The sequence below is a fragment of the Myxocyprinus asiaticus genome, chromosome 16 (assembly GCF_019703515.2).
Source record: "Myxocyprinus asiaticus isolate MX2 ecotype Aquarium Trade chromosome 16, UBuf_Myxa_2, whole genome shotgun sequence".
In the NCBI taxonomy this organism is placed as follows: Eukaryota; Metazoa; Chordata; class Actinopteri; order Cypriniformes; family Catostomidae; genus Myxocyprinus; species Myxocyprinus asiaticus.
The window spans coordinates 23,520,952-23,542,238 of record NC_059359.1 but is presented as its reverse complement, the minus strand read 5'-3'; the positions used below and the strand labels follow the sequence as shown (position 1 = coordinate 23,542,238).

Sequence of the window (21,287 nt, the reverse complement as noted above, 5' to 3'; positions counted from 1 at the left end):
TGAGACATGTAAAAATGAAGGGGGAATAAAAAGACAATGCAGAGAGTGATCAAGAGTGATCAGGCAAGTGTTACCGGGTTGGTGGGCTGGTACTCCCGACAACGGCCCTCACACCAACTGCACTCTGGGTTCTTGAGGCACAGGTTTTCATCCGGAGCTTCAGCACACACTGTGTCCTGGTAGACAGACGCACATGCGCATACATTTACATACTGTATCTTTCACTAGAAACGTAAAGTCTTTTTTTATCTAAAGTCAATTTTACCCTGTCTCCTGGGTCACTGGTTACAAACAGAGGAACTTTATATGCAACAAGGTCACCACGGGCAACTCCACTGTAGCCCCCAGCAACAAGTAGCACACGGCCATCCATGACAGCAGCAACATGGGAATATCGGCCCCTCACCGATGCACCTCCTGTAGGAGCACAGAGGAAACAGTTAGTAACAGAACAAATATAATGGAAAAAAATACAATCACTGAGCACTTTATTAGGAACACAATACTAATACTGGGTAGGACCTCGCTTTGCTTTCAAAACAACCTAAATTCTTCATGGTATGGATTCCACAAGATGTTGGTCCATGTTGACATGATTGCATCATGCAATTTCTGCAGATCTGTCAGCTGCATATTCATGCTGCAAATCTCCCATTCTACCACATCCCAAAGGTGTTCTATTGGATTCAGATCTGCTGACTGGAAAGGCCACTGAAGAACATTGAATTCATTGTTATGTTCATGAAACCAGTTTGAGATGACTTTTGCTTTGTGACATGGTGCATTATCATGCTGAAAGTAGTCATTAAAAGATGGGTAAATTGTGGCCATGAAGGGATGTACATTGTCAGCAACAATACTCAAATAAGCTGTGGCACTCAAGCAACTCAAGCCCAAAGTCTGCCATGAAAACATTCCCCACACCATTATACCACCGCCACCAGCCTGGACTGTTGACACAAGGCAGGTTGGGTCCATGGATTCATGCTGTTGGTGCCAACTTCTGACCCTACCATCTGTGTGCTTCAGCAGGAATCGAGATTCATCAGACCAGGCTAAGTTTTTCCAGTCTTCAACTGTCCAGTTTTGGTAAGCCTGTGCCCACTGCAGCCTCAACTTTTAGTTCTTGGCTGACAGAAGTGGACCCAACATGGTCTTCTGCTGTTGTAGCCCATCCGCCTCAAGGTTCGACATGTTGTGCATTCTGAGATGCTATTCTGCTCACTATAGTTGTACTGAGTGATTATCTGAGTTACTGTAGCCTTTGTCAGCTCGAACCAGTCTGGCCATTCTCTGTTGACTTCTCTCATCAACAAGGTGTTTTCACCAGAACTGCCACTCACTGGATGTTTTTTTGTTTTTGGCACCATTCTGAGTAAACTCTAGAGACTGCTGTGCGTGAAAATCATAGGAGATCAGCAGTTACACAAATACTCAAACCAGCCCGTCTGGCAACAAAGATCATGCCACAGCCGAAATCAGTGAGATCACATTTTTTCCCATTCTGATGGTTGATGTGAACATTAACTGAAGCTCCTGACCCATATCTGAATGATTTTATGAACTGCACTGCTGCCACACAGTTGGGATTAGATAATCACATGAATAAGCAGGAGTACAGGTGTTTCTAATAAAGTGCTCAGTGAGTGTGTTTTTAAAAATTGCAATGTTACAAATTCAGAGTTACGTGTTCCCCCTCCCCTGCACAATATTCTGAAGTGTTGAACCAACGTATCATTATATCATAGCACCACCTCTGAAAACAATGTCTCTCAAAAATCCATAAATCCTGACAGGCACAAGTAGGGGTGATTTTGGCTTGGTTAAGTTATGAACTTTAAAAATGAATAAAAAAAAAACACATACCCTTTTATCTAAGGCCAGTATGACTCCTAATGAATTCTTTGTTTAAAATCCGCAGGCAAGTGAAACTGCATTAGACACAAGGGAGGTTACAAAACCTCACAAGAGTAGGTCAAAATTAGCCCCAAGCCAGACTTAGGCATCGTTAACATGTGCCCAAAAGGACACTCCAGTTAATTCTTGCAACACATCCTCAGGGAGGTATGGATGCACATGGGCAAACAGTCGCATGTATCATTAAACTTCATCTCTATCTCCTCCCGTAAGTCTAAACCAACGTATTCAAGTCCTATCTGAATCATATAGACTCTCTCTCTCTGTTCAAGTATTATACACTTACGTTGACTGAGGTTCTCTCCAACAGACACCCACTGATGGCAACCCAGATGATAGAAAAAGATCTCCTCATCATAGCACTTCTCTTCCATGTAGTGTATATGCACATTCCCTCCTATGAGACAAATAGACTTTTACTAATATCTTGATCTCCCCGCTAGCAATAACAATGAACCATTCATTAATAACCATATAAATAATGGTTTAAAAATCCATTATTCTTATTCACACTCAAAACGACAGACACACTAAGGTTGGGTGAGTGCCACTTACCGTACACCACCATGTAGTTACCGATGACAGTGGCAGAGTGGAATGCTCTCTCCCTCGGGCCACTGGCAGGAAAACGGGAGCGGAAGGAAGTCCAAAATCGCTTCTCCACATGGAATGCATCAGTAGAGTTCACACGTACACTGAACCTGGAGACATGAGGAGAAAGTAACAGAGATTTAGTCATACACTTGAAACATACACACATATCCTGAATCCAACTAACACTGTCAAATTTCAAGCACTATTTCAGCTTAGATCAGCTTCATTCATGTTGTTTTTCCCTTTAATTTTCTAATGACAACATTTAGTTTGAACATAAGATGTAAAGGGATAGTCACCCAAAAATGAAAATTCTGTCAATATTTACCATTGTCGTTCTAACCCTGTATGACTTTCTTTCTTTCGTGGAACAAAAAGGGAGATGTTAGGTAGAATGTTAGAGACTGACAGCCTCAAATGACCATTCACTTTCATTGATGAAATGAAAGTAAGCTAAAAGGTGATGGAGGCCCTACCATCCTGTCTAAAATACGGGTTTGGAAATGATGACAGAATATTAATGTTTGGGTGCACTATCCCTTTAATGTACAGTTCTTGTCAACCCATCTTTAAGAACTTTTATGAACCACACATTGCTTTACACTACACACTCAAAAGTGTATTTTGAGGTTACCTCGCAGTGGTAGGTCTGTGTCCCCCATACACAAGCAGAGTTTTGGAAAGGGCATGGTAGACCATGCTGTGTCCTGCAGTAGCAGGTGGTTTTCCACCAGTAGGCTGAACTGCCTCCCAAACTCCATCCCACAACCGAAACCGGTAAAGAGATGAGGAGAACATGTCTTCTTCTGTCCGACCTGAAAGGACAGATCAACAGAGTGAGACAGCTAGTGGCAGGAACAAGCGTTCAATTATTCTTGAAGATGAAGACAATTTTTCAAATTGACCAAGCAACAGAAAATGTATAATATATAGAAATACATAGGAGTGGGAAGAACACAGTGGTGAAAAAGCCACATTTTTAGGGGTCAGGTAGCAGGAAAAGAAAGGGAGTAAGTTTAGTGCAGTCACATTATATGAGGTCTGTGTGTGGACAGAGGCGAATAATTTTTGTATGCGTTATTAATGACAACAATGAAAATGTTGGCCTCTTAATATCCAGCAGATAATAAGAATAATGTTCACTCACCCCCAAAAATATAAAGATAGTTGTCTACTATAGCAGCTGCGTGATTTGCCAGCCTTGGTGCCCCTGGAGCGTTTGATTGGCCTAGCTGCTGCCAGTCATCTTGCTGTGCACGGTACAGCCAGACATCACTAGCCAATGAATGGTTGGCAAGCTCACCACCATAGATGACCATGTTGCCTTGCCACTCTACAGCTGTATGGGAATGTCGAGCAGCCTGATGCAGAAAGAATATTATTTGTGAGATCAATCAATCCAAAGTGGTTAACTAGAACTACACAAGACACAATAACTTAAGAGAAGAAGAATCTTACTGGACTATACAAAAATGACATCTGTTCCCAATAATTGGTCGAAAAATTGTAAATAACAAGGTCCCCCAGAGCACCATTCAGATCAAACCCTGAAATAAAGAAAGCACTGAAATAAAGAATGACTCCACAACTGTACTCTAAAGTATTCATAAACATTTGTATATGTGTGCAACCAACATCCCAGGTCAAGAGAGGTGCAGTAATGGTAAATGTTATTTGCCAGCTTGGCAGAACACCATCAAATATAAAGCTTTAAAGGGATAGTATACCCAAAAATTAAAATTCTCTCATCATTTACTCACCCTCATGCCATCCCCGATGTGTATGACTTTCTTTCTTCTTCAGAACACAAACGAAGATTTTAGAAGTATATTTCAGCTCTGTAGGTCCATACAACGTGAGTGAATGGTGACCAGACCTTCAATCTCCAAAAATCACATAAATGCAACATAAAAGTAATCCACAATACTCCAGTGGTTAAATCCATGTCTTCAGAAGCAATATAATAAGTGTGGGTAAGAAACAAACCAATATTTGAGTATCAATATTGAGTTCACATTATGAAAGTGAAAGTGGAGATTTATAGTAAAAAAGTATTTATTCATTGATCTGTTTCTCACCCAAAGTGCTTGCATTATTTCTGAAAATATGAATGTAACAGGCAAAGGTCAGGCAAGGAGGAGGCGGGAACCAGCTGAACAGTCAACATAAAGTTTAATGTAAAACTAAAACATAAAACAACATAAAACAAATACAGACACACATGCAATGCAGCCGTGTGAGTCTCTCTCTCGAACTGGTGTCTCCGGCTCCCCTTTATCTCGCTCTCCCACTGATCAGCTGATTCAGCGGCTGTGCAGTCTCACGGCCCAGCCATGCCCTCCTCCTTGTCACAATAGATTTAACCACTGGGGTCATATGGATTACTTTGTATGCTGCCTTTATATGCTTTTTGGAGCTTCAAAGTTCTGGCCACCATTCACTTGCATTGTATGGACCTACAGAGCGGAGATATTTTTCTAAAAATCTTTGTGTTCAGCAGGAGAAATTTGTACACATCTGGGATGGCATAAGGGTGAGTAAATGATGAGTGAATTTTCATTTTTGGGTGAACAATCCCCTTAAGTGTTTCCCCCATAGCTGAATAACTCTCTTTCCCTCTGTCTTACCTCCAAACATGTACATGGCTCCAGTGGAAGAGAGGTAGACCCCAGCTGAGGCAGTGCGAGGGGCTGCTTTAACGTCACCTGGGCTCACCTCCCACCACTGGCCCGCCCCACTGTTGTCATGAAGAGCCAGTTGACAGTTCTGCCCTACAAACCCAGGGCTGCAGATGCAATGCTCACCCCTCTGTGATTGGGACAAGATTAAAAAAAAAAAAGAGGAAATTTGACTTGAACTATTTGACTCAAAATGTATGCACAATTTGAATATATATTCACAATTACATTCAGCTCTGATCCCAACGGTTCCCTTTCTCTTACCTTATCACAATAACCGTTGCCATGTTGGGTGCAGACCTGAGAGCAGAGTGGGGTATTGCAGTCCACTCCTCCCCAGCCCTGATGGCATTGACAGCAGGCAGTAGCTATGTCACATCGCCCATGACCTCCACAATCCCCAGGACAAACTGAAAATGAGTAGGTGGCATTGAAGCCCAGCAGGTTGTAGTTGGCATCACTGAAGAGGTGGAGCAGCATCTTATAAAATACATGAGAAGAGAGGAGATCAAGAAATTATCATGACTGTGGGCAAAGAGAAAATAGAGAGAGACAGCAAGCAAGAATCCAGCGTTCTAGCACTGGCATTGTTTCTTATGACTCAGTCTTATAAAATGGACACATGCTGAAAGAAATAGATATACCTAAAATTGAACAACCTACTAACATCCTTGCTTAGCAATATCAAAGCTTTAGAGCTGCAATAACCAGAAAAGACAAGGTGCACACTTCTAATTCTTAAAAAAACAAGGCACCCAGGCACTCAGACCCAAACTGATATTTTGGGCTTACCTTACCAGACTTGGCCTCTATTGGTTGCGGTAAGGTGGTGCCACTTAGACTTGCCAGTAGGGGGCTCTGGTAGGAATCTCCATCATAGACAAACAAATAGTCATAGGTACACTCTGTCTCCATAAACGTGAAGTTGAGCACAATGTGATGGTTTCTACTGGGAGCTGGAGGAGGACAGAGGAGGTTACATTACAAATAGAAAAAGTGATTGTTTCAAATTCACCCTCAGGAAGTAGAAATTTGAGGCAAACATGGGTGGAAGGAAGGAAGACAGCGTTTTTACATGTCCCAGTCACTTAAGCAATTATTAAGAATAACATCACAGGATTATGACGAGTCTGCAGAAGATAACCTCAAGCTATCAAGTATTTATCCCTTTAAGCTCTGAAGGTGTTTTTAAAGATTTCCTGTTTTAGTGGCATGCCCAAAATTAAAGGCTTAAAACTCTACAAAAAAAAAACAAAGAGGGTCAATTGTTTGGAATAGTTTTAAAGGGAACTTTTAAAAAAAATTAAAGATATAGATTATGATAAATTATGAGACTCTCAGCCTAAGAAAATGCAAAAAAACAAAACAAATTTGTTTACTTTTACTTTTTTCTTATTCAACATTATTTACATATATCAGGGTGTGAATAAGGTAGCCCCCTAAAAAAAAACTGCTTTTGTTTTTACCCAATCACATCACCTGTAGCGGAGTAAAATTTTGTTGATACAACAAAGCAATCAAAAGTTATAGCATTACAAAAATAATTTATCCTAGTGTCCAAAAACACATAATTTCCGATAGTCATCTGATCCAGGAAAGCTGTGTGCACACTGTGCTTCATGTGGATTATCTAACGATCTTTCCGATTACATTGTGTGTGGGCTCGTTGTATCGAGAATATTTTTATAATTATTTTTTCCCAAGCTTAAAGGGTTAAAGGAGTAAATACTGAAATCATTTGACTAAAGAGTTACATTACAAATAAAACTCTAAATAGAACAGACATTCCTTTCATGGTACCAAAAAGCCTATATTTTATTCTAATAAAACTTCATTCATCAGCCCTCACTTTAGCTCTGTTTTAGACACCAACCCTTGATTAGCCACTCGCAGTTTCCATTCACCGAGTAGTTTCCTGGCCCATCTGTTACATATCCTGGGACACCCCTCAGAACCTGTCTGTGGCCCTTACAGTCCCCTGCCCAGGTAGCAGGGATCAGAAACAACAAGACTGGCAGCAGAAGAGTTGGGATGTGAGAACTCATCATCTCCTCCACCCACAAAGGGCAAAGTGAGACAAAGATGGAGGGTTGGAAGTTGCTCAGAGACCTACTGAGAAATAAACATACAATATACATGAATAATCCACATTTGCAACAAACAAATGACATATTGTTCACTATACTGTTTCAGAGCTCTTTATACCTTATGTGTATCATATAGGCCTATAATTTTGCATTCTTGAGAGCATACAGAAAAGCAAGCAAAGCTAACTTTGATACAAAAGTTAGGCGAGTTGTCTTTGAAATATTATGTAATACAACAGAATCTGCCATACTTTCTGAACATTTGTTTACTGAAATGCACATCCCATGAAAGAACTGTGAAACAAAATATCTGCGATGTAAATACAAAAAAGTAACAACACTGACAGGGATGGCTTTAAATAATCTTCAAATATATCACCGTGCGTTCAGTTTGTTGTAAACAAATAAATCCAGCTGTTCAGCTTGCGTTTAGACATCGGCAGCTAACGGGTTGCTTTAGTGTTAGCTGCACTATCAAAATATTTAGCTAACTGTGTAAAACTACACAGTAATTACAATACATAGCAATATAGTCCTATCCAGTGTTAAATAAGCATTTAATTACTCAAATCAAATAAATAACCTATTCTGACCATTGAGCCAGTGCTTTTATCTGAACTAGCTAACAATCAACAACGATTAGCCACGTCTATCCGGGCTAGCTAACGGTGAATTCTCGCTCATTAACTCACCAATTTCTAAGTTTTGGCCTCCATGCTCCTAAAGTATTGAGGTTTTGGAAAATGACATCCTGTGTCAGGTAAATGACCTAAAAAGACGCGTTGTGCGACGCTCCAGTCTCTCGCTGAAGCTATTGTTGTGCAGCGCTGGTTGCTGCTACCGATCCCATCGGCGGGTTAAAGCGCGAGACCACCACGGATGATGATGATGTCATGTTTGAGCTGCTGCCGGAATTAAAGGCCTTGAACTCCGCTCACAGGATGGGTTTATTTAGCGAACACGTCTCCAGATATTAATATGGAGATTTTGTACTTGCTACCTGGCTTAAATCCGTGCTAAATCCACGAAATAGCTGTTCCAACATCAGCCTGTCCAGTGCTGGGGACTCGTCTTTAATGATGCAGTGCATTTGTGTTTTCTCTGCTGTTAGTGTTTGGGACTGTGTATGCTACCAGATGGTTGTCAACAACACAAAGCCTAATAACCGTGAGCCTGCAGAAATGGCTCTCTGCTGGTCTTTTCTAGTATTGCATCGCAATCTTCATATCTACGTCCAGTCCCATATTCACAGAGCTATTTTAACACATTTAAAAGGCTTCACAAATGTATAAAAGTTCACTCTAATTTACATTTTTATTTTACTATTACTATTATTCAGCATACAAAGGCTGCTGTCTATATTTTTGTCTTCAGACCATTATGTGAACTTTTGTTTTTGTTTTACAGTGCTTTTTTTTTTTTTTCTTTTTTTATTTGAATTTTTTTTATAAAGTTTTGCCTGTTTGAGATGGCAGCTTGAAGGAAGCCACTTTTTATAGGCTTTTGGATTTTAATATACAGGATAATATAGAGTGGAGGAAGGATGGCAGAAGAAGAAGAGAATTGGATCAAGATATGACACAGGCTGGATCTGAACCTGGATCCCTATGAGCACAATAACTTTTTAATGTGTCACAGACACTTCCAAGTGGGCCACAGCTTTTACAGAAAACACTTCTCCAAAAGCTAAAGCAGCTGACTTGCTGCCTAATCAGTTAATGGCTTACCCAACAGCGTTTTTGTATTAATGGACCTCTTAAAGGAATATTCTGGGTTCAAGACAAGTTAAGCTCAATCAACAGCATTTATGGCATAATGTTGATTATCACGAAAATTTAATTTGACTTAATTTCTTTAAAAAAAGAAGAAGAAGAATAAGTAAAATCTGGGTTACAGTGAGGCACTAACAATGGAAGTGAATGGGGCCAAACATTTTAAAATATTCACTGTTTCAAAAGTACAGTCACAAGATGTAAACAGTATATATGTTAACAAGATTTTAGCGTTATAAATCACTTTTCAGTGTAAAGTTATATTCAATTTTACCACTTTGTTGCCGTGATGATGTAACGCTGTAAATCATGTATTCCTGATAAATGAAGATTTAAGCAACTTTACAGCTCAAATAATATACAAGTTTCAAAGGGACAGTTCACCTAAAAATGTACAATTCTCTCATCATTCACCCTCATGATGTGTATGATTTTCTTTCTTCTGCTAAATACAAAGATTTTTAGAAGAATATTTCAACTCTGTTGGTCCATACAATGCAAGTGAATAGTGGCCAGAACTTTGAAGCTCCAAAAAGCATGTAAAGGCAGCATAAAAGTAATGCATAAGACTCCAGTGGTTAAATCCATATCTTCAGAAGCGATATGATAGGTGTGGATGAGAAACAGATCAATATTTAAAGCCTTTTTTACTATAAATATCCACTTTCACATTCTTCGTTTGCTTTTGGCGATTCGCATTCCTTGGGCACATCACCACCTACTGGGCAGGAAGGAGAATTTCTAGTAAAAAATGACTTCAAAATAGATCTGTTTTTCACCTACACCTATCGTATCGCTTCTGAAGATATGGATTTAACCACTGGAGTTGTATGATTACTTTTATGCTGCCTTCATATGATTTCTGGACCTTTAAAGTTCTGACCACCATTAACTTGTATTGTATGGACCAACAGAGCTGAAATATTCTTCTAAAAATCTTTGTTTGTTTTCACCAGAAGTAATACACATCTGGGATGGTGTAAAGGCGAGTAGCTAAATTTTTGGGTGAACTATCCCTTTAAGCATTTGTGAACAATGTAGACTTTTAGCTAATAAAAGCAATTGCAATGGAGTTGATATCAAAGAGATATTGATGTCTATGAAGTCAAAGTTCTGACAACTAAATATATCTTTCCTCATGAGTCCACTCAAGATTGCTCGGGTCCAAACAGCGGGGTAAAGTTGGTTATAAGTTAGATATTCGTTGGATATTCGCCTACGGAGAGTTAGGGACCGTCTGAAAACTCCACACACTAAAATTCTCCAAAATTATATTTTCTCATTCTAAATGTTGTAGTAACTTCCCAGAGGATAGATAGACTTACAACATGTGAGATTATTACAGTATTTATAATAATATGAGTACAATAATCAATTAGTTTAGAAAACAAATCACTAAAATTCACCAAAATTATATTTTCACATTCTAAAGGTTGTAGTTACTTCCCAGAGGATAGACAGATTTACTACAGGTGAGATTATTACAGTATGTTCAATTATATGAGTACAGTAGTCAATTATTTTATAATAAAAGCACCAAAATCATATTTTTACATTCTAAAGGTTGTAGTATCTTCCCAGAGGATAGACAGAGATGTAGTAAGTCAATCTATCCTCTGGGAAGTTACTACAAACTTTAGAATGAGAAAATATCATTTTGGTGAATTTTAGCTAATTTTTTTCTAAAATAATTTAATACTGTACTGATATAATTGATCATACTATAATAATCTCACCTGTAGTAAATCCATCTATCCTCTAGGGAGTTGCTACAACCTTTAGAATGAGAAATTATCATTTTGATGAATTTTAGTGAATTGTTTTTCTAAAATAACTGAATACTGTACTCATATATAGTTCTACTCAGCAATCATTGAGTCTGTCCTCTGCACTTCAATAAGTGTCTGGTTTAGTGCAGCTACGAAATCGTATATCAGAAGACTACAAAGGACAGTTCGGACTACTGAGAGGATTATTGTTTGCCCCCTGCCCTCCCTTAAAGAACTGTACACTTCCAGAGTGAGGAAAGGGGCTGGAAAAATCACTCTGGACCCCACTCACCCTGCCCACTATCTTTTTGAACAGTTGCCTTCTGGATAGCACTACAGAGCACCAGAACCGTCAGGCACAGGAACAGTTTTTTCCCTCAGACCACTCACCTTATGAACAGTTAAAACTGCCCCATTGAGCAATAATTATGTGCAATACACAGCTTAGTCTATTTATCCAACATACCATACCTCTTCTGCCATTACATTCCCATGCTTATATATATATAACAGATCTGTATTTGTATATATATATATATATATATATATATATATATATATATATATATATATATATATATATATATATATATATATATATATATATATATATATTCCTATTGTGTATTCCCATATATACTTTATTTTCTATTCACTTTTATTTTTATTCTATTTTTATTATTATCTGTCTTGCTGCTGTTTTTTATTGTTGAACACTGGAAGCTTCTGTCACCAAGACAAATTCCTTGTATGTGTAGCATACTTGGCAATAAAGCTCATTCTGATTCTGATATAATTGAACATACTTTAATAATCTCATCCACTGTAAATCCATCTACTACACTTTAGAATGAGAAAATATCATTTTGGTGAAATTAAGTGATTTTTTTTTTTCTAAAATAATTGATTACTGTAGTCATATAATTGATCATACTGTAATAATCCCACCTGTAGTAAATCCGTCTGTCCTCTGGAAGTTACTACAACCTTTAGAATGAGAAAATATCATTTTGGTGAATTTTAGTAAAAAGAATTCTAAAATAATTAATATCTGTACTAATATAATTGATCATACTGTAATAATCTCACCTGTAGTAAGTCCGTCTATACTCTGGGAAGTTACTACAACATTCTGAATGTGAAAATGTATGATACAGTTGTTGTTGTTGTTGTTGTTGTTGTTGTTTTCATGTATAACTTGCACGTCAAATGAATGAATGGACATCGCCTATGTTTTAGCGTAGTGGGTGGAGTTTTCAGACGGTCCCTTACATCTGCTAGGCAGTCAAAGCGCTAGTTGTATAGTTATACTCCCTTTAAACCAAGTGTGCTAATGACATCGTTGTAAGATTGTTGACTGAAGAAAGCGTGGGTAAGAATATCCAACGAATGTCGAACTTAAAACTAACTTTACCTCGCTGGTCCAAACTCCGTATCCATAGAAACAGCCCTCTCACATGCAAATAAATTGCCTGAGGAATATATATATATGTATATATATATATATATATATATATATATATATATATATATATATAGACACACACACACACACACACACACACATGAATACATAAACTAAACTTCTAGCCCAAACATTTTAACGTGATAACATGTGTTAAATTGGTGTTACTGTGAGTGTGAGCTGTGGAGATGTGGAAGGTCAGTTGTATTTTTTATTTTTATTTTAAACAATGAAGACAAACTTATTAGACTATTTTCTCTTTCATTATGTTTTCCGCTGAAGTCTCTTTTTCTCCCGCCCTCCCTCTCTCTCTGACACACGGAAGTAGCAGTAACAGATCGAACCGAACGTGTCGAGCCGAACAAATCGCTTCATTTTTCTCTATTTCTTGAACAAGTATAATGTATTTTAAAAGCAGATAGACTAATGTTTGAGGAGCTTTGCGATTCTAAAAATCTCTGAGAAACATTGTTGTCGTTCAGCCTGCTCGTTCAAAGTGAAAGTAAAACGCGCGTCAGTCAAACATGGCAGATTATGAGGACGAAGATATCACAGACAGACCATCTCTTCTGGAGTCAGACTTAACATGTCCGGTGTGCAAAGACATATATAAAGAGCCCGTGCTGCTCTCCTGTAGCCATAGTTTCTGTCAGGAATGTCTAGAAGCGAGCTGGAAAAACCAGTCGAAACGGCTCTGCCCGATGTGCCGAAAATGCTGTGACGGAGAGACACCGATTTCCAACCGCGCACTGAAGAACACCTGCGCATCCTATAAAAAAGAGAGAAGTTGGAGAGGGACGGGTTTAGACGATATTATCTGTGGTTTGCACCAGCGACCATTTCAGCTCTTCTGCATTAAAGATGAGGAACCTGTGTGCGTCGACTGCGTGACACTTCACCCGGGACACGAGCTGTCCCCGATAGACCAAGGGGTGCCTTTCTGCAAGGTGAGACCTGACGAACAAATGGTCTACTCTGTATTATTTTTCTTCCAGTGTGATATGCTAATATTTGAGCAAAAAGCAACCCGCTTCTTGGCAGCATCACTGAAATAAACTGCTGAGGTGTTTCCTGGCTTTTGTGGACATTTGGGGTGAAGCAATGCCTTGCTTTTGCAATAATGCAGCATTCTAACGTGTAAACCCTTCTAATTATTTATAGGACGAGCTTAACATGAAAATCAAAATACTGGAAAGCAAGCAGGATTCATTCAAACGAATGAAAAAAAAGTATAGAGACACAATCTCCTTTATTGAGGTAAACAGAACTTATTGGGGGCCAAACACAAAAAAAAATCAGCCATCTTTGGTAAAGCACTCCAAAAATGTAATAAATTCCACCATATGCTTCTCTTACCTCTCTATTGTGTTACAGAGTCAGACTCAGGAGGCAGAAGTGCAAATCAAACAGGAGTTTGAGAGACTCCGTCAGATCCTAAATGATGAGGAAACATCTAGAGTAACAGCTTTGAAGAAAGAGGAAACAGAGAAGAAAAGGATACTGGACGAGAAGATTGAGAGCATCACTCGTGATATCTCAGCTCTCGCTGAACTTATTCAGTCAGTGAAGAGGGAAATGGGAGCAGAGGATTTGATTTTTCTGCAGGCAAGATTTTTTGTTAGATCTGTTTGGGTTACTGATAGTAATCTAGGTAAAAAACCAAGTCTCTGTTTACCATATCCTTATAAATGACTAAATCAGCCATGAACCCTTTATTCACCCCTTATAATTCAACTTTTCACATTTCTGCTCCCTCAGAATTTCCAGAAGCTTAAGAGAAGGTATATGTTGTTTTTTTCTTCTTAGTGTTGCTGAATTCTGTCAATTACATACCTAATATCACTACAGATGTATTTTAATTTCTCACACTGATGCAGGGTATTTTTTTCCATAAATCATACGTTCATTCTGTTGTTTGAGAGGTTGAAGGGAGCTAAAGATGATCTCTCTACATCTATTGCAGAACCCAGTGGACTGGTGAGGATCCACCGAAGGTTCAAGGAGCTCTTATAAACATGGCCTTGCATGTTGGTGCGCTGGGTTACAAAGTCTGGGAGAAAATGCAGTTTCATGTCCAGTGTTGTGAGTGCACATTTCACTTCATGTAATGAATATGTAAATCCGGCGCCACACTAGCAGACTCAAAACAACTCGATTTTGGCCAAAGGTGACACACTTGCAGACTGTTTTGCTGAGATCTCACTCTCTTCAGATGGAGGTTTACATTTATTAATTTAGCAGACAAAATGTAAGTCCAAAGCGACTTACAAATGAGGAGTACAATAGAAGCGATTTATCCTAAGGAGCAGTAATAAGAGAAGTGGTGCAATACAAAGTTGCAAATTGCTTCAAGAAACACAAGTAAAGAGGAAGGTGATAGACAGTGGTGAACAAGAATGAATTTTATTATTTTTTTTGTTGTTGTTTTCTTTTGTTTGTTTTTTTTAGTAGAGAAGAAAGAAGACAGTTTTTGCATTAGTAGGATTTGGTCAAGTGCTCGCGAAAGAGGTGTTTCTTTATATATGTGATGTATGTCACACTTGTGAGGTATGTCAAACTTGCCAATTAAGAATAGTGGAGGGATGACAGACATACCGACTCACCACAACTCTCTCTCTCTCTCTCTCTCTCTGTGATTCCCTGTCACGTGAAGTTTGCCGATATAACAACAGAAGAAGCGATCGTGCTAAAATTACCTCAAGAATTATTAACAGGGTTCCCGTGGATCCTTAAAAATGTCAGTTTTCCAAAATTTTAAGTCATAAAAAGTCTTAAATATTTTAAATGATACAATAAAAGTCGTAATTTTTGTTTAAAGAGGTCTAAAATTTGGGGGCTAATCGTGATTAGGGATGGGCACGAGTACTGAAGTACTCGGATACTCGGATGTGGCAGTAATGTTCGATCATGAAAACGATGATCGATGGTGATCATGCATGATGTGACTTCTCACTTAATTCAAAATTTAGTGACAAAGAGGAAGCTTATTTTTAATTTTGAGATTGATTACTTTGTGATTTTGAGGGGTACGTTGATTGTTAGAGATGTCTCATAGCAACCAAACTGATATAGGATGCTGCAATGCTATCGTTACGATCATCAAAAGAGAGTATAATTAACCATATTTTGAATACCTGATTTGAAAATAGATGGTTCAGACAGTCACTAAAAAAACTGGTGCGCACTTACTAAGATCACTACGGTAACCTGAAGGAAGAACAGACAGACGCGTGTTGTGCACATTCTTTCATTGAGTTGGCAGCGAATCTTCACATAATGACAAAATATGATGCATTATATATTGATTAAGCAATCTTTTGAACAGATTATTTTATGACAGCCTATAATAATGAATAGACAATACACTGGAACAACAAGACGCAGCAGCCAAAGATGTTTGTCAGACATGTTATTATATATAGTTATGTACATGTCATTGCCCCTCGAGTACTCGACGAGTAATTAGTCCGAGTACTCGAGTAGACAGAATGACCAAAATGCCCATCCCTAGTCATTATATGATCTAATGTGATTATCAAACTTAAAAAAAATACTATTTATTAAATAAATGCATACGCTGCGTCCTTCAAACTAAAAAAGCAGCACTGTATTTTCTCCAAGCAAGCGGGGGCTTGTGAGTGTTTTCAGCTGTTGCAGAGCAGTTCACAATCATTAAGCAATATCGGAAATTTATGACAAGCTATCAATAAAGATCAGCTGTTGATGATTATTGATGATGATATAGTGTTGATGAAATATGACAATGTTTACTTTTAATTGTTTATATTATAATACGTTGTAGATTATTGTAGAAATGCACATTATATATCCCTTATTTGTTTGCATGAGCAGCTGGAAGCAGTAAAGTGCAAACATTTCAAAGTAAGAGTCCCCAGTATATTTCAAAGTTAAAGTGCCTTTAAAAGTTATGCAAAGTTCCATGCATAAAGTGCATTTAATAAAATTTGCACTCTTGTAGCCTCTGTCTGGCCCTCCCCATCACAAGAAGTAATGACTAAGAACATTTAAAATAGGCTACCAATTTAAAAAAAAAAACTTTTGCAGACTAACTGGCTTTCAACACATTATCAAATCAGCACAATCCAATATCGGTCAACCTCTAATTTGTATCTGTTTATATAATGGTACATAAACCAATTTTAATGTGATATATATGTGGAAAACATGTCTTGAGTATTTTAAACTTGCATATAGCCTACCCTGTTTTACTGATAAGCAATGTTAAGGCCATGTTGAATGTATGCCCCTGCCTGTTTATGTCAGTGATACATGATTTATTTTGAGATTGTGTTGGTTTGTATTGGTATGGGGAATACGATATTAATTTTTATTTGTTCAGGTCTTGAAAAAGGTCTTTAAAAGTCCTGAATTTGATTTTAAAAACTCTGTAGCAACCCTGATTAACCAACTCCCATTTTAAATGTGCAATTACACCTTATATAGTAGCCAAAAGGCTATATCCATGTTTTGATGATGAATTACAGTGACGTGCTGACCTACAGATTTCTTTTCCAAAGATCCATCAGGTATGATCATGGTTTTTATAGGGATATTGTTTGGTTCGTTGGTCCGTTGGGTCGGATTGCATTCTCGCCACAAGTGGACCGCTCCAGAGTTCGTTTGCAATTGCTCAGACTGATTGTTTTGGAGCGGATCCGAGTGCATTTGCCATGTTCATACACACACTGAGCACATTATTAGGAATACTATGGTCCTAATAAAGTGTCCGACATAGTCTATTGCTGTTGTAGCTCATCCACCTCAAGGTTCGATATGTTGTGCTTTCTGAGATGCTATTCTGCTCACTACAATTGAACAGAGTATTTATCTGAGTTACCATAGCCTTTCTGTCAGCTCAAACCTGGCCATTCTCTGTTGACCTCTCTCATCAACAAGGCATTTCCGTCCGCAGAACTGCCGCTCACTGGATGTTTTTTGTTTTTGGCACCATTCTGAGTAAACGCTAGAGACTGTTGTGTGGGAAAATTATAGGAAATCAGCAGTTACAGAAATACTCAAACCAGCCCGTCTGGCACCAGCAATCATGCCACGGTTGAAATCACTGAGATTGCATTTATTCTGATGGATGATGTGAACATTAACTGAAGTTGCTGACCTGTATCTGCATGATTTTGTGCATTTCACTGCTGCCACATGATTGGCTGATTAGATAATCATGAATAAGTAGGTGTACAGGTGTTCCTAATAAAGTGCTCAGTGAGTGTATATGCCTAAACGAACCGGACCAATGCAGAAAACACACCAGGTTCCGAAACTAAAGGCCCAGATATCTTTTTCCTGTGGGTCTTACTGGGGTTACGAATATGGGTGGGACTTCTGCCAGAAGTCGTTCTATAGCATTCCCTAGCTCTGGCTGCAGTCATTTTAGACCCTATTTACAGCTTGTAATAAGACACATTTTGGATGATCCGATCGCACATGGTCAGTGCTAAATTTAGCTGTAAATGGGGTGTAAAATGTTTTGTGATTGGATCGCAAAAAACACATACAGAGGTAGTCAAAAACCACATTTCATTCATTGAGGTTTAAAATCCTGTCCTGATGCGTCCCGGATGGCAGCAAAGCACCAGTGAATCACCCGCTGAACAAATGTTTAAATTTACATGCGGATTTAAAAGGAAATAACCGTCCAATCGGAAAATTTGAAAAAGCGATTACATACCCGAGGATGAGAACTTCACGGATCTTCCTCAGTGTATCTGTCTGATATCAACATGCAGCGTGACAAGATGACAAGCACACACATCTGAAGCTGAACTAACACAGGTACTCCACTAAAACAACCGATAGTTTTGCTCGAAATGTTGCGTTTGTGCTTAGATTAAATCTCAGCTGCATCTGGGAGAAACAGCGTGCCGGTATTGAGATATGCCTGTATCACCATTCTTTTGACTGTATTATGAACATTAACACTTTTATACGCCCATCGTTGCAGTACTATCAGTTTCATCATAAATTACAATAACAGAATGTAACCGGCACATATTATGGACCCATATAGCATATTAGCGTCATGAATTCACAATGTAAACAAGACAAAGTAAACATTATTTACTGCATATATTAATTTAAATCATCGAGTGGTTAAAACAGCTTCTTTTACTGACTTACGTGACTTCTACTCAAAGAATAAGTCAAAAAGTCTTTGATAACACATTTTAAAGGTTTTACATGTAGCATCCTCATATTTAAATGCTCCTCTAAACGCTTCTCACAGTTGTTTGGCGGAGAACGAAGAACAGAGTTGTCCCTAAGCCATTCTTGCAATGTCTTAGCTGTGTGCTTAGGGTCATTGTCCTGTTGGAAGGTGAACCTTTGGACCAGATTTTCATTAAGGATATCTCATTAAGCAGCATTCAGCTTTCCTTTAACCTTGAACAGTCCCCAAGTCCCTGCCACTGAAAAACACCCCCACAGCATGATGCTATCACCACCATGCTTCACTGTTGGGGTGGTAATGCGCAGATGATGAGCGGTGCCTGGTTTCCTCCAGACATGACGCTTGGAACCGAGGCCAAACAGTTCAATGTTCATTTCATCAGACTAGAGAATCTTGTTTCTCACAGTCTGACTCTGAGAGTCCTTTAGGTGCTTTTTTGTAAATTCTTGCACTGAGGAGAGGTTTCTGTCCAGTCACTCTGCCATAAAGCCCAGATCTGTGGAGTGTTGCAATGATAGTTGTCCTTCTGCAAGTTTCTCCCATCTCCACACATGATCTCTGGAGTGCAACCAGAGTGACCATCGGGTTCTTGGTCACCTCTCTTACCAAGGCCCTTTTCCCCCGATTGCTCAGTTTGGCCGGGTGGCCAGCTCCTGGTTGTTCCAAACTTCTTCCATTTAAGAATTATGGATGCCACTGTGCCCTTGGGAACCTTCAGTGAAGCCAAAAAAAATTAGTAGCCTTCCCCAGATCTGTGCCTTGACACAATCCTGTCTCTGATCTCTGCAGGCAGTTCCTTTGACCTCATGGCTTGGTTTTTGCTCTGATATGCATTTTCAGCTGTGAGACCTAATAAAGACAGGTGTGTACCTTTCCAAATCATGTCAAATCAATTGAATTTGCCACAGGTGAACTCCAATCAAAGTGTAGACACATCTCAAAGATGATCCAGAGAAATGAGATGCACCTGAGCTAAATTTTAAGTGTCATAGCAAAGGGTCTGAATACTTATGTCAATGTGATATTTCAGTTTTTTCTTTTTTAATAAATTTGCTAAGTTATCAAAAATCTGTTTTTTGCTTTGTAATTATGGGGTATGGAGTGTAAATTGATGTGAAAAATAAAACAATTTAAAGCATTTTAGCATAAGGCTACAACATAACAAAATGTGAAAAATGAAGGGGTCTGAATGCTTTCTGAATGCACTGTATAACGAGGCCTTAATGCTCCAAGCGAGCCAGGTATGAACACGCCCTAACGCCCACATCGTCTCACCTACTGGCCGACAATTATGCTAATGAAAGCACACACCTTAAAATCACTGGAAAAATCTGCTATTGTGTCACTGGTTTAAGATAACCTTTATAAAATATTGGCGTAACATTCAGTCATTCTCACTAATTGATTTGCCTGCAGTGCCTGTAATCCTGGATCCCAACACAGTCTCTCCCTGGCTCTCCATGTCTCCTGAATTGTCCAGTGTGAAAGAGAGTCTTGAGAGGCAGTCTTTCCCAGACAACCCTGAGAGGTTTGACCCCTGTGTTTTTGTCCTTGGCTCAGAGGGTTACTCCTCAGGGCGCCACCGCTGGGAGGTCCATGTAGCCGACAACTCCAAATGGATCTTGGGAGTATGCAAGGAGTCAGTGGTTCGGAAGAGGAAGTTCACAGTGACAACAACAGCAGGTGTATGGACCATTGGGCTGAGTAAAGGAGTCTACAATGCCCTGACCACTCCACGCACTGTGCTGAATGTAGAAAGAAGGCCAGAAACCATCCGGATAAAGCTCAATATAGAAAAGGGAGAGGTATCCTTCTGGGATACAGGCAACAACAAGCACCTATGCACGTATACTGATAAATTCTCCGAAAAGCTGTTCCCCATCTTTGGCCCAGGCCTCCACCACACACCAATGACTATCTTGCCTGCCAAAGTGACCATACATAAACAATAAGTAGACTTGGTGTGCGTCTTTAGCATACAGACGTGTTAAGTCTAAAAAGTAAGTGGCCATTCACACAGAAAGTGTTTATAAATGGAAGAATGCAGGTGTTAATTTAACTTGACACGCTGTCTTAACGCAGCACTTCTGACACGAGACACTGAAATAGCAGCAAGACGTGTCGCAATGGTCAAATACAGTTTTAAAGTCAAATAAAGTTATATAAAAATAATATATCAGAAATCCTTGAAATTCATCTTATGCCTTTGTTAATTGGTCTTTAAAAGGGTTATAATTCATTTTATGTTGGGATGAATTCGTGTACATAGGAGATTGTTGTCCAGGATTTTTTTAGTTTTCTTGAAATTTGATTGTCATTTCTGCTAAACACTATTGATTGTTATATAGAGAAAGTCTTTTATATGAAACACTTTACTATTTCTACTACTGTTGTATGAGAACAATCAACCTAAATATTATTCAGCAGCATTCACATTTCCACTTGTCAACTTATAAGGAAGGGTCTTTCATTGACTGACTAGTAATGTGGCACAAGAACTACATTTATAAATAAATGCAAAATATCTCTTCTGTTTTGTTGTTGAAATGGGCTAATCTTTATTTTTCCATTTTATTTGCCTTTTGATTTTGTGCCATATTTGGTTTCTTACAAATATACAACATGTTTTAACTGTATATAATAACAGCAAAATTACATAATTATCTGACTAAACAGACTTAATGCCTCTGTTTGTATGTGTCGCATTTCTGATATAACCAAAAGGGGGAGTTTTTCTTCTGTACACAATAGGGTCCAAACAAATCCATTCTAAAATGAGGAGATAAAAATGACATTGTTAATA

General features: G+C 38.6%; 2 protein-coding genes across 5 annotated transcripts in view; one reads left to right on the top strand and one right to left on the bottom strand.

Annotated features, from left to right (window-relative positions):
• The window catches only part of LOC127454100 (multiple epidermal growth factor-like domains protein 8), a 40,467-nt gene extending 32,041 nt beyond the window's left edge, over window positions 1-8,426 (bottom strand). The window contains exons 1-12 of one of the 3 annotated variants that reach the window (XM_051721061.1): window positions 7,969-8,426; window positions 7,063-7,301; window positions 5,982-6,145; window positions 5,454-5,669; window positions 5,139-5,319; window positions 3,970-4,058; window positions 3,659-3,872; window positions 3,146-3,326; window positions 2,473-2,618; window positions 2,204-2,314; window positions 266-417; window positions 75-176 (exon numbers count right to left, since the gene is read on the bottom strand). In XM_051721061.1, coding sequence (XP_051577021.1) covers window positions 75-176; window positions 266-417; window positions 2,204-2,314; window positions 2,473-2,618; window positions 3,146-3,326; window positions 3,659-3,872; window positions 3,970-4,058; window positions 5,139-5,319; window positions 5,454-5,669; window positions 5,982-6,145; window positions 7,063-7,237 — 1,731 coding nt within the window. In that variant the 5' untranslated portion in view covers window positions 7,238-7,301; window positions 7,969-8,426. Of the gene's footprint in view, window positions 1-74; window positions 177-265; window positions 418-2,203; window positions 2,315-2,472; window positions 2,619-3,145; window positions 3,327-3,658; window positions 3,873-3,969; window positions 4,059-5,138; window positions 5,320-5,453; window positions 5,670-5,981; window positions 6,146-7,038; window positions 7,302-7,968 lie in introns of those variants that run through there. The other 2 variants (XM_051721062.1, XM_051721063.1) reach the window with 2 other exon arrangements.
• A 4,140-nt stretch (window positions 8,427-12,566) lies between these two features.
• LOC127454235 (zinc-binding protein A33-like) lies at window positions 12,567-21,161 on the top strand. 2 transcript variants are annotated; one of them, XM_051721300.1, is made up of 6 exons: window positions 12,567-13,229; window positions 13,444-13,539; window positions 13,657-13,887; window positions 14,041-14,063; window positions 14,246-14,364; window positions 19,901-21,161. In XM_051721300.1, exons 1-6 carry the CDS (start codon window positions 12,807-12,809, stop codon window positions 20,434-20,436), a joined length of 1,428 nt encoding a protein of 475 aa, XP_051577260.1. In that variant the 5' UTR covers window positions 12,567-12,806; the 3' UTR covers window positions 20,437-21,161. The 2 variants fall into 2 exon arrangements, with proteins under 2 accessions (XP_051577260.1, XP_051577261.1); XM_051721301.1 differs by lacking the exon at window positions 13,444-13,539.
• Window positions 21,162-21,287: the final 126 nt, after the last annotated feature.

Excerpts from the sequence above, each read along its gene's own strand:
- LOC127454235 (XM_051721300.1), top strand. The coding sequence starts at position 12,807 with ATGGCAGATTATGAGGACGAAGATATCACAGACAGACCATCTCTTCTG. Across the intron at positions 13,230-13,443 it reads AAGGGGTGCCTTTCTGCAAG|GACGAGCTTAACATGAAAAT; the intron begins GTGAGACCTGAC and ends AATTATTTATAG. Across the intron at positions 14,064-14,245 it reads TTCCAGAAGCTTAAGAGAAG|AACCCAGTGGACTGGTGAGG; the intron begins GTATATGTTGTT and ends CATCTATTGCAG.